The following is a 12578-nucleotide window of genomic DNA, read 5'->3' on the forward strand; positions in this document are numbered from 1 at the left end:
AAGCCTCCTTCTCCACGCGGAGCCGGCTGACCTCGACCTGCAGTCTATCGTAGTCAACCTGGAGAAGGCCCATGGCTTTGGCCTGGGTAGCCATCTCCCCCTCCATCCGTTCCAGTCTGTCAGCTTGCTCACAGCATCGGCTCTTCAAGTCCTCTTGAACTTCCTCGTAAGCTTCGACCATGCCCTCGAGGCCTGTCACTTGGACTTGAAGAGTGACTTCGCGAGTGTAGAAGTCAGCCTGGAACCCCATCTCCTCTGCCAATTGTTTTTCAGCCTCTGCTCTGGACTCTTGTGCCTGCTTCAGGGTGGTTTGATAAGCTTCGTTTTGGCGTCCCAGAACATTCTTTTCCTCCTCCAGGGCAACAACCCTTGTCTCCAAGGCCTGGAGGGTTTGAGTTTGCAAAACAGCATTTCTGGCCTGGGCGCGCCATTCAAGGGCCACCGCCAAGAAGGCCCCCAAGTAGAAAGGCATGCCCTCCTTCCTGTCGGAGCCCTCTGGCATTGTTCCACCACTGAAGCCCCTCATCAAATGCATAATTGGAGGAGGGATGGCGATAAAATCAGGGGCGGCAGCGACGGGGGCAGGAGAAGCAGAGACCTCTGCTGGGGGCGGAGGTGGAGCAGACTCGGCGCCTTCTCCTATATCCTCTTGGACGGTTGTGGGGGGAAGGGAAGTAGCGCTGGGAGGGTTGTCCCTGAAAGAATCCTCTCCCTGGGGCGATGCCTCTGGTAGGAGGGGAACCCTGGCAGATTTCCTCCTCTTGAAGGGTGCCACGCCATCCGAGTCTTCATCGTCGGATATGATCTCCAAGACCCGTTTCCCTTTGTCGAGGGGAGTTGGGGCCGGCGATGAGGCCACAGCCAGAGGAACGGCGGCAATGGGCAGAGGAGAGCCGGGAGTCTGAAGCGCCTCAGGGCTATGTGGGGACGGTGAAGATGAGCCTAGTGGAGTTTCAGTAGTGGTCGGTGGTGGCAGAGGCAGGGTTGATGGGGGGTTTAGGTCAGCAGCAGGGGCGGAAGAGGCGCCCGCTTTGGCAGCACGAGCGTCCTTTATCGCTTTCGCCAGCATCATCCTTTTGGAAGCGCCCATCACCGATCCTACATTCAGATAAACCAAGCAGCAGAAGTCAAAACCAAAGCAATTATGCAAAATCACAAAACGCGTAGAAACGAGAGACGCGAATCACATGGTATAATGGAAGACAGGTGAAAGAGGCTAGAGGAACAAACATCTGGTAGTGAGGTACAGATAATGAAAGATGGTAAGGGGAGGGTCTCCATACCAAAATATGTGGTCAGGGCGTGAGCGTTGTATTCGCTCGCGATGAGCTTCAATGTATCAAAGACGATCCCCAGGCCAGCCAAGGCCTTGCACACCTCCCTGTCAACAGGGGATAGCTCATCCAGGGTTTTGGCCCTGAGCAGCTTAGGGTGCTCCGTCCAGTACAGGGGAAAGCCGTCTAAGGCCGTGGGGTCGTGCTTGGCGCTGCACACCCTAAAGAATTTTCCTTTCCAGTTCTTATAGGAGTTCTGGAAGAGGGAGAGGATGATCCTGCCCGCGATACCGGAGAAGCTTACCCAAAAGCTTTTCCCCTGTTTCTTCACTTCGAAGAAATGCAAGAAAACATCTACGGAAGGAAGGATGCCCAGGTGCCCGCAGAGAATTTGGAAGCCCCTTACGAACGCCCAGCTGTTGGGATGGAGCTGGGCGGGGGCTGTGTTAATTTCAGTAAGGACTTCCCTCTCAAAGGGTGTGAATGGGAGGCGCACCCCAACGCGTTTAAACACCGTCTGGTACATGAAGAAGAAGGGACTCCCCTTTCTGGGTCTGTCATCCACACACACAGGTTCCCCCGGTCGGCCAGGACGAACGGAGATGTGCGCGTCGTGAGTGCGGCAGAAGGCATTAAAGTTATACAAGTGGGGATCCCCACGATGATTCTCCAGGTCCTGAAAGGATGTCAGGCTGGTGCACTCGTTCAAAAGCTCGTCGGGGGCCCATGTATAGAAGGCTTTATAATTAGACTTGGGGGTCTTGGGGGTCTTGGGGGGAGAACCAGACTTTGCGTTCGGGCGCGTCATGGTGTGAATAAATAGCTGGAGAAAGAAGAAAGGAAAAGGTTTTTAACAAAGTGATGCCAAGACAGAAAAGGGGGTAAAACCCCAGGAAATACTACCCACGCGAGAAAACCCAGAAAGAAGGAGAAGGGAACAGAGAAGAAAGGAGAAGCGGAAGAACACATTAATGCATAAACGTAAACAGTCCCAGGCAGTTCAATAAAATATGCAATGCGACGAAGGAGAAGAGTCGGGATGTGCAAAAATCATACCTTTGTTTTCGAAGTAAGGGAGGAAGGAGAGCGCGAAAGAAAGAGCAGAAGTTGCAGGGAAAGGGTTTGAAGGCGATGAACAGTGCGGAGATGCAGAGAGAATGGATGTAACAGTGGTGTGAGCGCGGGGTTTGGGGTAAATTGAACGTTACCTTTGCAACCCAAGAGGCGCTAATCGGGAGCCGTGAGATCGTGCCGCGTGTCAAAGGATTAAGCGCTCAAGGGGAGCGCAAGAGACTCTAGAGGCTGGCCGTGTGATGAGCCACGCGGCGCACGATTAAGCGTAGCCCCAAAAGGCATTATTTTCCCCGCTTCAGAGGATGTCCAATCAGCCATTAAAGAGCGCCCCTATGATTCAGAGAGTGTCACGTCAATAATTCGAGAATTGTTGAGTCAGCAGGGAATGACACGTCATCAGGGTGACACGTGGACGGCGTGGGCGAGGCCTTAGTCTTTGCGCTGAAGACAAGTCTTCGGCTTAAGACTTGGGGGCTTGTGTACCGTCCCGTATCCGGGCGTTGACAAAGTCAAGGTCAAAGTCAACGCCTGGAGTCAAAGTCAACACAAGGCGTCGCCTAGGTGAAGGCGTCGCCCAACCAGGGCGTCGCCAAGATCAAATATCGCTAAGGCAAGGCAATCACAGTGTGGTTCCCCGATACCCATGGGTAGGAAAGACCATGGAGGGAGCGACGCCGTGGGAAGGCCTCAGGTCCCGATGATCCGGGGCAGTGATAAAGAGAAGGAAAAGGTGGCTTCAAGGCCATAGTGATAGCACCAGTGTAGGGCAGCCTGACTCGTGAAGTACCCCTGCCGCCTCAGAGACGCCTTTGGGACAGATACGACTCAAGGGGAGGGTCACGCCCAGGACAGCCAGGTGCAGGGTACGAGAGGAAGGCAGATACGCTCTCAAAGTGAGTGACTAAATGATTGGGGGCATGAGTTGGCACCCAAAAAGTCACCCCTTGCGCAGTAACACTCCCAAGCAGGAGGACTCACACGTAGAAACGTCCCCAGATGGGCAGAAACGTCCCCAGATGAGGTCACGGCGTTGTGAGGCCCTCCACGTGTACAACAGCCAGGTCAGAATAGAAACACCATTCAGTCAGGTACCAGGTAATTAAAGTCATTCAATATAGTTTCTGTTTCGAGCGTTTAAGGTACTATAAAGGCTCCCAAGCGTTTCAACGTCTTAAATGCGCTATGTTTTCTAATTAGACGCGTTAATTAAGTGCGTTACGTTTTGTGATTAAAAGCGCTTTAAGGCGCTTTAAATGCTTGGGCAGTTTAAATAGCGCCGGGAATGTTGGAAACAGGGTTGGAACTTTTGGCTAATTTTCCAGAAACACTTTAGTTGCTTGCTCGAGCCTTGAGGTTTTGGACAAGGGACTAGGGAAGGATTTTGGCCAGAAGGAGAAAATATACACTAGACACAGTTTCCTTTTTACCACCTTCAGAGTGCCGTACGCGGTGCTCTGATACGGAGGTGCATAGTTTTTGGTGTTTCTTGCTAGCTGACTTGAGCGTCGGAGTGCAAACGGCCGCTAGGGCGCCCTTTTGTCCTTCTTTGCTGGAATCCACAGGTGATCAGTGGGAAGGAGTCCCTAGCAGACGGTCGAGGTCGCGCACGAAGACGTCCCAGGTCAACCGGACGGAACAACCCCCACCCACGCGAGAAATCCAGAAAAAAAAGGGAGAACGAAGGAATGCGAAGGAAAGGAGTGGAACATAAGAAATACATAAAAATAAACAGTCCCAGGCAGTTATGAGATCAAAACAATGAAGTGTAAAGACGATCGGAGCAGAAAAGACCATACATTTTGTGGTTGGAAGGCGAGAAGGCGTGAGCTTGAACTTTCGGAAGCGGAGAACGCAAGAGTCGCAGGGAAGATGAATAGTGGAGGGAATGCGAAGAGTGAATGAAACAGTGGTTGGGAGCGCGCGTTTTGAAAGATGTAACGTTAACCTGATGAGTGCGAGAGGCGCTAAGTGATGGTCGTGCGATCAAGCCACATGTCAAAAGATTAAAAGCGCAACTTAAGACGTCACATCTTTAACACAGAAAACGTCACATCGGACTTTCAGGGATTGTCAAGTCAAACTAAACGAAGGAATGTCACGTCAGCAAGAATGCCACGTGGATAATGGGCGAGGCCTTAGTCTTTTCGCTGAAACAAGTGTCAACTCAAGACTGGGGGGCTTGTGTACCGTCCCCGGGCGTTGACCAAAAGTCAAAGTCAACACGTGGTAGGACCCCTCGTGGGACCCAAGGAAGAAAGTCAACAGATTGACCGCCTGAGGCATCACCGGGTTAATGCGTCGCCAATGGGGGGCGTCGCCTTGACAAGGCGTCACCTAAGAAAAGCGTCGCCAGGTTAAAGCATCACCAAGTAACGGCGTCGCCGAGTTAAGGCGTCGCCAAGACAAAACACCGAGCTAAGACGTCGCAAGGAGGCTTTGGGCCTCGATAGTTCAGAACAGTAACGAAGAGAAGAGGAGGGTGGCTTCAAGGCCATATTCCCAGTATCAGTAAGGAGTAACCTGACTCGTGAAGTACCCACGCCACTGCTGGGAGACCCTGGGACAGATACGACCCATGAGAGGGCCACGACCAGGGGAGAACCACGTGTGTGGTACGAGAGAAAGGTAGATATACCTCCAAGGCGAGTGACTCGAGCCTGGGGCGCATGAGTTGGCACCCAGAAAGTCACCCCACGCGCCAGATGCACTTCAAGGAAGGAGGACCCACACAACGGATTAACCCTAAGTTGGGTTGCGGCGCTGTGAGGCCCTCCGCACAGAAAAACGATCAAGTCAGAAGGGCACTGGCAATGCACACGTGCTCATTAAAGGTTTCGGTGAAAGTTTGCCAAGGTACGCGTTAACTTAGTTTACGTATCAAATGTTTCAAGGCATATTTGTATACGCTTTCAATGCGCTTCAACGCACTTTTAATGCAGAAGGCGTATAAAAAGGGACCTTGGGGCGTTTGGAAGGGGATCCAAGTTTTAACCTAATCCTCGTAGTTTGACACACAGCACTAACCCTAGTTGTTCTCGCTGCGCACCCACTGTGAGCACAAGGCAATTAGGGCAACACAGTTTTAGTCATTCAACATAGTTTTCGACCACCTTCAGAGGGTGTGTCACCTTTGATGTTTCTCGCTAGCTGACTTGATCGTCGGAGTGCAAACGGTCGCGAGGGCGCCCCTTTGTTCACTTCTTTTCAGGTATCGCAGACAGAGCATAACGAAGGTGCCCTAGCTCGCGAGGACAAGCCACGCGCAAAGACGATCCCGGTCAACCAGTCGGAACAGCATAATGATGCCTAACATGAAAGCTTTTTATAAATAAATAAAAAAGTATTGTTCCTGAGAAAACAATTACAAATTATTAAAAATTAAATTGGTTATCAAACATTAATAAAATGCACAAACTTTTCAGCTATTTCAACTAATAAATAAAAAAACTAAAAGCTAATTGAGAAATCACCTGCCAAACATAATGCTACTCTAATTTATTAAATAATCAACCATTAATTTAAATAATAACATTTATGGTTGAAAAAATATTCCTTCAATGTTAATTTATATTTATTTTTTTTAGAAATTGCATATCTTCATGCTAATTATATCCACATCTTTGAGGTCTTTTTTATTTTTAATAAAACGACGCTCATTTTTTCCATAGTTTTTAAATAAACATTTATATTTTAATGATTTCAATATTGACATTCTCAATATATTTAATGTTTTATAAATTACAATTGTCCTCTATATTTTTTTATAGTTTAAAAAAATTATATAATTTTTATTGTTAATAACTATCATTCTTACTATAATCAAATATAATTAGATATTATAATTATATTTAATTCTAATATATGTAACCAAACAATTGTTTAACCATATATGACGCATCTTATTATTTACAAAGTTCATTACAAAGAAACACCTATTAATTAGTACGGCTGTAATATATATATATATATATATATATATATATATATATATATATATATATATATATATATATATATAATAGGTTTATCAACATTTTAGAAAGATCAATAATCATTTGATCCAACATCTATGATAAAATTTGAAGTTCTATCAAGCCTATAAGTTTTACAAGAAAATTCTGATAAATACTTAGCTAAAAAAATATCATGTGTCAAATGCGTATTTATCACTTATTCAATGCATGTATTTAGTATTACAAAACTAAAAACAGTAAGTATTAGAAGAAAAAAGTAGTGACTAATTTTTTTTTCTCATTTCTTATAATTTTCTATATTCATTTAAAGCAAAGTTGTTTTATGAAGGCAAAATCTATTTTTTCTGGGACTTTATTTTATTAAAATATCTAGTTAAAAAGGAAATACCATATGAGGAAGTTGCCCCCATAACCCACATATGTGGATCCATTCCTGGTTGTATTTGATGTTGAAGACAAAATTTAAAAATTATTTTAATTTCTATGTTAATGATGTGGGTGACACATTTATAGATACTCCAGACCATACATGACACTTAAAAATTAACTCGCAAACATAGACCAAGAAACTAACGTGAAAAACAAAATTGCTAGTTTAGTTTTTTTTTTTAAAAATTTCCTCCTCTTGAATACTGGAATGAAAATGTCTTATTAATTTATAACTAAATTAGTGTCATACTCATTGTTACAATATTAGTTTGTAAATTATGAGTTAAGGCTACTCACAAGTAAAAAAGTCTCCCCTCTTAATTTCGCTAGGATGTGTGATGCATGCCAAACTCTATAAGGTACAATTAGGTACATAATCACATGACTCCATTCAACTTGGTTAAAAATAACATTTTCAGGGATATTATGTAGTACGAGATCCTCTTAGCAATTTATCCCAATGTCATTGGTCTCCATATTTCCCTCTTCATAAAACTAAAAACCATACAATATTTTATACTTATCAATACTTTCAATTGTTTTCTTTGCAGATGTGCAAATGACCTGAATTTCTATAATATTTTCTTTTGTTTATGTAACACCAATATCTCATCATATTACATTCATATCTTGTATCACACGCATCCCTTTAATATATTTTTTTTCTTTTTATCTTTTTGTTCCTGGTCGTCTGATTGAAGTCCAACATTATAATTCCTTTGAACATGATAGTATAGTCCAACAAGCAAAGGATACATTAGTTATTTTCTTGTAACAGATGATAATCCACATTATTTTATTTTGTTGTCCAAACATGTGCATGTTCTAAGCATACCAAGATTTCTCACTTAAGATGTCTAGCAAACCAGTTCAGCAAGTCCTGATGGGCCTCCTCGGCAGCCTTCACAGCTATTGCATCATCGTTTCTGTACCTCACACTCCAACCATGAGAGACTTGAGGAAATATTTTAACAAAACAATCAATCTGCAACAAATAAACATTCATTCATTGGTGTTAACTAACACATCCGACTTTCTATTTTGAGTACAGGAACGTTAAACAAACTCAATATAAAGTACACAACTTTCTCCTCAATTCAAAAACTATATCCAATAACCTAAACATAATTAACGTTTATAGGTCAAGTGTACACCAAGAAGTAAAATATAAACGAGTTATAAATGGAATGCTAAAATGAAATTTGAATAAAGCTAAGCTTCCCATAGATCAATCAATTCCAACTTTTCTGCACCCACAAAAGCAAAAAAAACGGGAGGAAGAAAGAAGATTTCATCTTGTAATTGTAGAAGAAAAAACAATCAACATAGTTATATTAAAATAATATTACTATTGGTTATTAATTCAGATTTTATTAAAGTTTGAATTAGTCTTCTTTACTGGTCTAGTGGTATTGAAAGTGTTGACAGGGTTGTGAGTATTGTATTAGTGGTTAGTTATTGCTCCTATTTTATAGCTTCTGATTGTTATAATTTTATTTATATATATTGTTGAAGTAAATCAAATAAAATGCATCAGTTCAGCAGTTCTGTTATTTCCTTACAGCTTTAGTTTTGTTTTCGTTCAATTAGTTTCTACAATTATTATTCCTTCAATCAGTTTCTACACAAAACATTAAGGTATTATAGAACGATGGTAGATAACGGCAAAAGAAAGAAGAGACAACCCCAGGTTTAGCAGTTAGGACTTGTTCAAACTGTTTCACAAGCTCTGGAGGAGACATTTTGTCAATCTCAGCACCAAGTACGGCAGTTGGAATATCAACACCTGAAGTAAGACCAATAATTGACAGTTAGAATATGAAAGTCTTGGTCACAGCTTCAAGAAATCTGCTAATCACTTACCCTTCTTCACTCACTATTTTGAATGATTCAGAAATGACAACTGAATTAGTTGGTATGAACCAAATTTCAATAAAATAGAATCAATGCACAATCAATTAAACCAAACAGTTTAATGCACTGTTGTAAATCAATCATGGACCAGGACAGATTTTTTCAAACAAAAAGATAAATTATATTATCCTTACATAGCAAACTGTTGTCCTTAAGGAATTAGAACATCGACTGCAAGCATAGGCCTTAGAAACTCCACCTTCTATTTCTTTCCTGCTTTTCTTCCCAAAATTTTAGTTCCTATTTTATTTCACTACTATATATATTTCCTGCATGATATAACATACATATATACCATGACTGTTTTAGGTTTTCATCACCTTTCAGACAAAAATAATCATCCATAAGCAAGGTGTGCCTATATTTGTTTTTTTTTTTTCCAGTTAATAAAATGGAAAATCGCAAATAATATTAGATATTATATATAAATATCAATAAATTTCAAGTCTTTGAGGGGCCCCGAGGGTCCCCCCCTTGTCTCCACCACTGAGTCTAGAGACCGGGTCGGTACTTAATTATTCACTAAATTTGGTCCATATGAGAATTTTCAAATTAGTTTTTCTTCTTTGACGGTATCCTAACCAGAGACGCAATTAAAAAGGATTTATAATCTCAAGAATCTAACTGCAAACTTTTTTAATATGTTTAGATGAGTTAAAAGAAAATGAGGAGGAAGGAAAGAAGAAATTTAAATTTGAATCAGGGAGACATGTTTAACTTTACTTGTTTCTTTTAGTCAATGACATTTCTCACATATTTGTTTTCATTTTCTCTTTTAAACAAGAGAAATGATCAAATTTCAAAAGGTTTCTTTCCTCCCAATTTTTGTTTCTCCTCATTTAAACATAGGATAATGAACCTGTTTAAAAATTCTAAAGAATTCAGGGAATAACAAATTAATTTAACAATAACATATTCACCAATCCATTTATATCCCACAACTAAATGTTAAATGTAATGATTATGATAAGTTCATAACAGTAGATGCCAATATAATTTCACAAAAATAAAAAGAACAGGAAAGCCAACTACTCCTGTAACAGTTTATGCACAGTTTCACTAATCAAGAACATATTATTCATAACTTTGTAATGAAAATAACTTTGATTACATCAGCAATATGTAAAATGCACTGTAAGTCCATGTGAAGACAAATGTGATATTTGTGAAAGTGATGCAAGACCCCATTCAGACAAACATGCTTAGATTAATGGTCTGACAAGATCCTGCAACATCATTTAGATTCTCATTCTTCCTTATAAGTTGTAAGAGGCAGAGTAATCTTCCATGAACAAATATGCAAATTAAGAAATAATCTAAACATTGAAATCCATACCCTTGATGTCATCCACAGAGACAAATGATGGATGTAAAAGCACAGCAGCTTGGATTAGTCTTGATTTTGAAAGTTCAACCACGACTTTAGCTGTAGGATTAAAGATAAGGGTACATTCTGAGTTTGATTATTAACTTGATCATGTTTAAAACTTTATATCAAACCAATAATTATGCTTAAGAGGAGCTGAAAGTCCTATAGTATCTTAGTAAATACACAAAAGGAGGGGGGTAAATAAGAACTCCAAATAAGTGAAACAGAATTACTAACCTCCCCAACAGAATCCAACAGCCCCAATAGCCGAAACACCTTTACTTTTCAAAGCTTCAACTATGGATTTTGCAGCTTCAGATCCTTTGTCCTGTTAATATAATATGAAAGCATCAGAGAAGAGAATAATTTATAGTTACAGACTGTGATACATTTGATCCACACGATACTTTATAACATCTTATCTACAAATTAAAACAACATATACGGGTTGCAGACTAACATTAAAACATAGGACTGGCAAAGTGCTATGGTACTAAAAAATTAAATAAAATGACATCTGAATCCAGCGGTAATCTTCTGTAATCAGAACTAGTGTTATCAAAGTTGCAACACGGCAAAAACTTCAGTTTCAATAAAACGAAACATTTAAGATACTTAAAAAGAAAAGGGGACAATTATATAAACCACCAATTAATTATAAATAAGAACCAACCGTGCCATGATCTTTTAACCAGACATGTATAGCCCGGTTAGCATTCTCAGGATTATATGGATCACCAAAGAAGAAATCAGGAACAACCACATAATACCCAGCAGCTGCAACCTTGTCTGCAATGTTCCTTTACATCACAAAACAAACAGTATTACTTCCTAGGGGTACACTAAATTAGGCATCATAGAAAGAGAGATTCGGCAAAGAGAGCAGAATGAAACATCCAAATTCTATTGGTGGCATAATTTACTAAATAAATTTATAAAGGGCAAGGCATCACAATAAAACAAATGATCAGGTAAATCACTTAAAGATTAAAAACGAAGTAATAATCTAACATATACAATATTAGTGAGTGGTTGGTTGGTTCACTTGATTTACACATATACATTGAAATGGATATTCACTTAATAATTTCCTTATGAAAATCAATATTCTATCAATACCACCCAAAGGTCGGGAGAAGGCACTTTAAAAAGCACAAGTTGAATTAGGACAAAGTATAGAATGTATTTTTAGAAGCTCTGTAAATTTTAATTAATCTATATACGAGTAGTTGGGTCTAAGGAAACACAAATTTGCTCCCTAATCAGCAAGCACAAAGCATGATTCATCAGAAAAATAAATAGGAATAAAAATAAAATCAAATCAAATCAAATATCATGAGAGGTAAACTACTGTATCATTACTTGGAAAGTGGCCAGAGACCAAGATAACTTGCCATAACTTGTAACTTAGAAAACTACTACTAGAATATCAATAAAAAATAGACAGAAGATTTTAGAATTAGCCCATACCTTAAATTCGGTGCTTCATACCCTGCAAAATACATTGAGCATGTTAAGTTAACAAAAAAAAAAGGATTTGTGATGCAGAAGCAGAAAATAATGATGCAGAAAGGAAGAGAATAAAAACAAAAGAGTAAAGATGGAACTTTGATAATAGATCACCAAAAACGTCGGAGATAAGAAGAACGGCAAGATTGGAATTGGGGGAACCGGCGATATATGAATCGAGACCAGCGAGTTTTTCAACGTGACCAGCTCCTGCATTAGGGTTCAGAAGTGGTGGGTTTGAGCAGCACTCAGGTCCTGACATTGATAATATTAAGCTATCACCACTCTGAACTCAACGCTAACAACAACCCTACTACGTTACTAATACTGTATGCTAGCAATTGCTTACTGCACCCCCAATAGTTGAACCTGCACCCCCACAAACTCTGAAATACCAAATTTGTCTTTGCGAAAAGGTAAAACCTCCATGGAAGAGTTTGTTGGAGGTTCTGGCTGAAGGTGGGTATGGTGGAGACAAGGGATAGCTAATGTGGTGAACGTGTATGAAGGGTTTTTTTTAATAATGGTCGAAATGATGAAATGGCATTTCCAGAATTGGACCGGAAAAAAAAAAAGCTTATGCAATGTGTTTATAGGATTGCTTTCAGGAAATTGTGGTACATTTTATAACAGGTAATCTATAATTATTTTTTTTTGTTTTTGGCATTGTATTATTGAAGAAAATGATTTTAAAACACAATTATCTTCCGGAATACAATACTAAAAACTAAAAATTATTCCAAATTACTTGTTTTATAACGTACCACACAACAATTCTCGAATTAAAAAAATAATTCTGGAATTCAAACTGTAAATGTAATTCTAGAGTGTAGTTTTTATTATGGAATAGAAAAATTTAGGAATTACATTCTCGAAAATCATGTTCAGTGTTTCAGATGTTTAATTCTATAATTCATTTTCAATTCCGAAATTGAATTTCTGGAATGTATCTATCGAGGTGTGATTTTTTTTTTTATGTAATATGTATCGATGTTTTTCATAAGTATTATGAATCGAGGTGTTACAAAATATATC

The 12578-nt window shown here is 40.1% G+C and overlaps 1 protein-coding gene across 1 annotated transcript; it reads right to left on the reverse strand.

The window, feature by feature from the left end:
- Positions 1–7446: 7446 nt before the first annotated feature.
- On the reverse strand, positions 7447–12138 carry LOC137806821 (endo-1,3;1,4-beta-D-glucanase-like). Its single transcript, XM_068607122.1, has 7 exons — positions 11658–12138; positions 11505–11526; positions 10708–10834; positions 10272–10362; positions 10002–10091; positions 8437–8537; positions 7447–7736 (listed from the first exon to the last, which is right to left on the reverse strand). Exons 1-7 carry the CDS (start codon positions 11803–11805, stop codon positions 7596–7598), a joined length of 720 nt encoding a protein of 239 aa, XP_068463223.1. The 5' UTR covers positions 11806–12138; the 3' UTR covers positions 7447–7595.
- Positions 12139–12578: the final 440 nt, after the last annotated feature.

The sequence above is a fragment of the Phaseolus vulgaris genome, chromosome 3, assembly GCF_000499845.2.
Source record: "Phaseolus vulgaris cultivar G19833 chromosome 3, P. vulgaris v2.0, whole genome shotgun sequence".
In the NCBI taxonomy this organism is placed as follows: Eukaryota; Viridiplantae; Streptophyta; class Magnoliopsida; order Fabales; family Fabaceae; genus Phaseolus; species Phaseolus vulgaris.

What these genes read in the sequence shown, in the direction of transcription:
- LOC137806821 (XM_068607122.1), bottom strand. Translation starts at nt 11,805, where the DNA reads ATGTCAGGACCTGAGTGCTGCTCAAACCCACCACTTCTGAACCCTAAT. An exon ending in TATGAAGCACCGAATTTAAG is followed by an intron (nt 10,835 to 11,504) that starts GTATGGGCTAAT and finishes TGTGATGTAAAG; the next exon opens with GAACATTGCAGACAAGGTTG. An exon ending in TGTTGGATTCTGTTGGGGAG is followed by an intron (nt 10,092 to 10,271) that starts GTTAGTAATTCT and finishes TTAATCCTACAG; the next exon opens with CTAAAGTCGTGGTTGAACTT.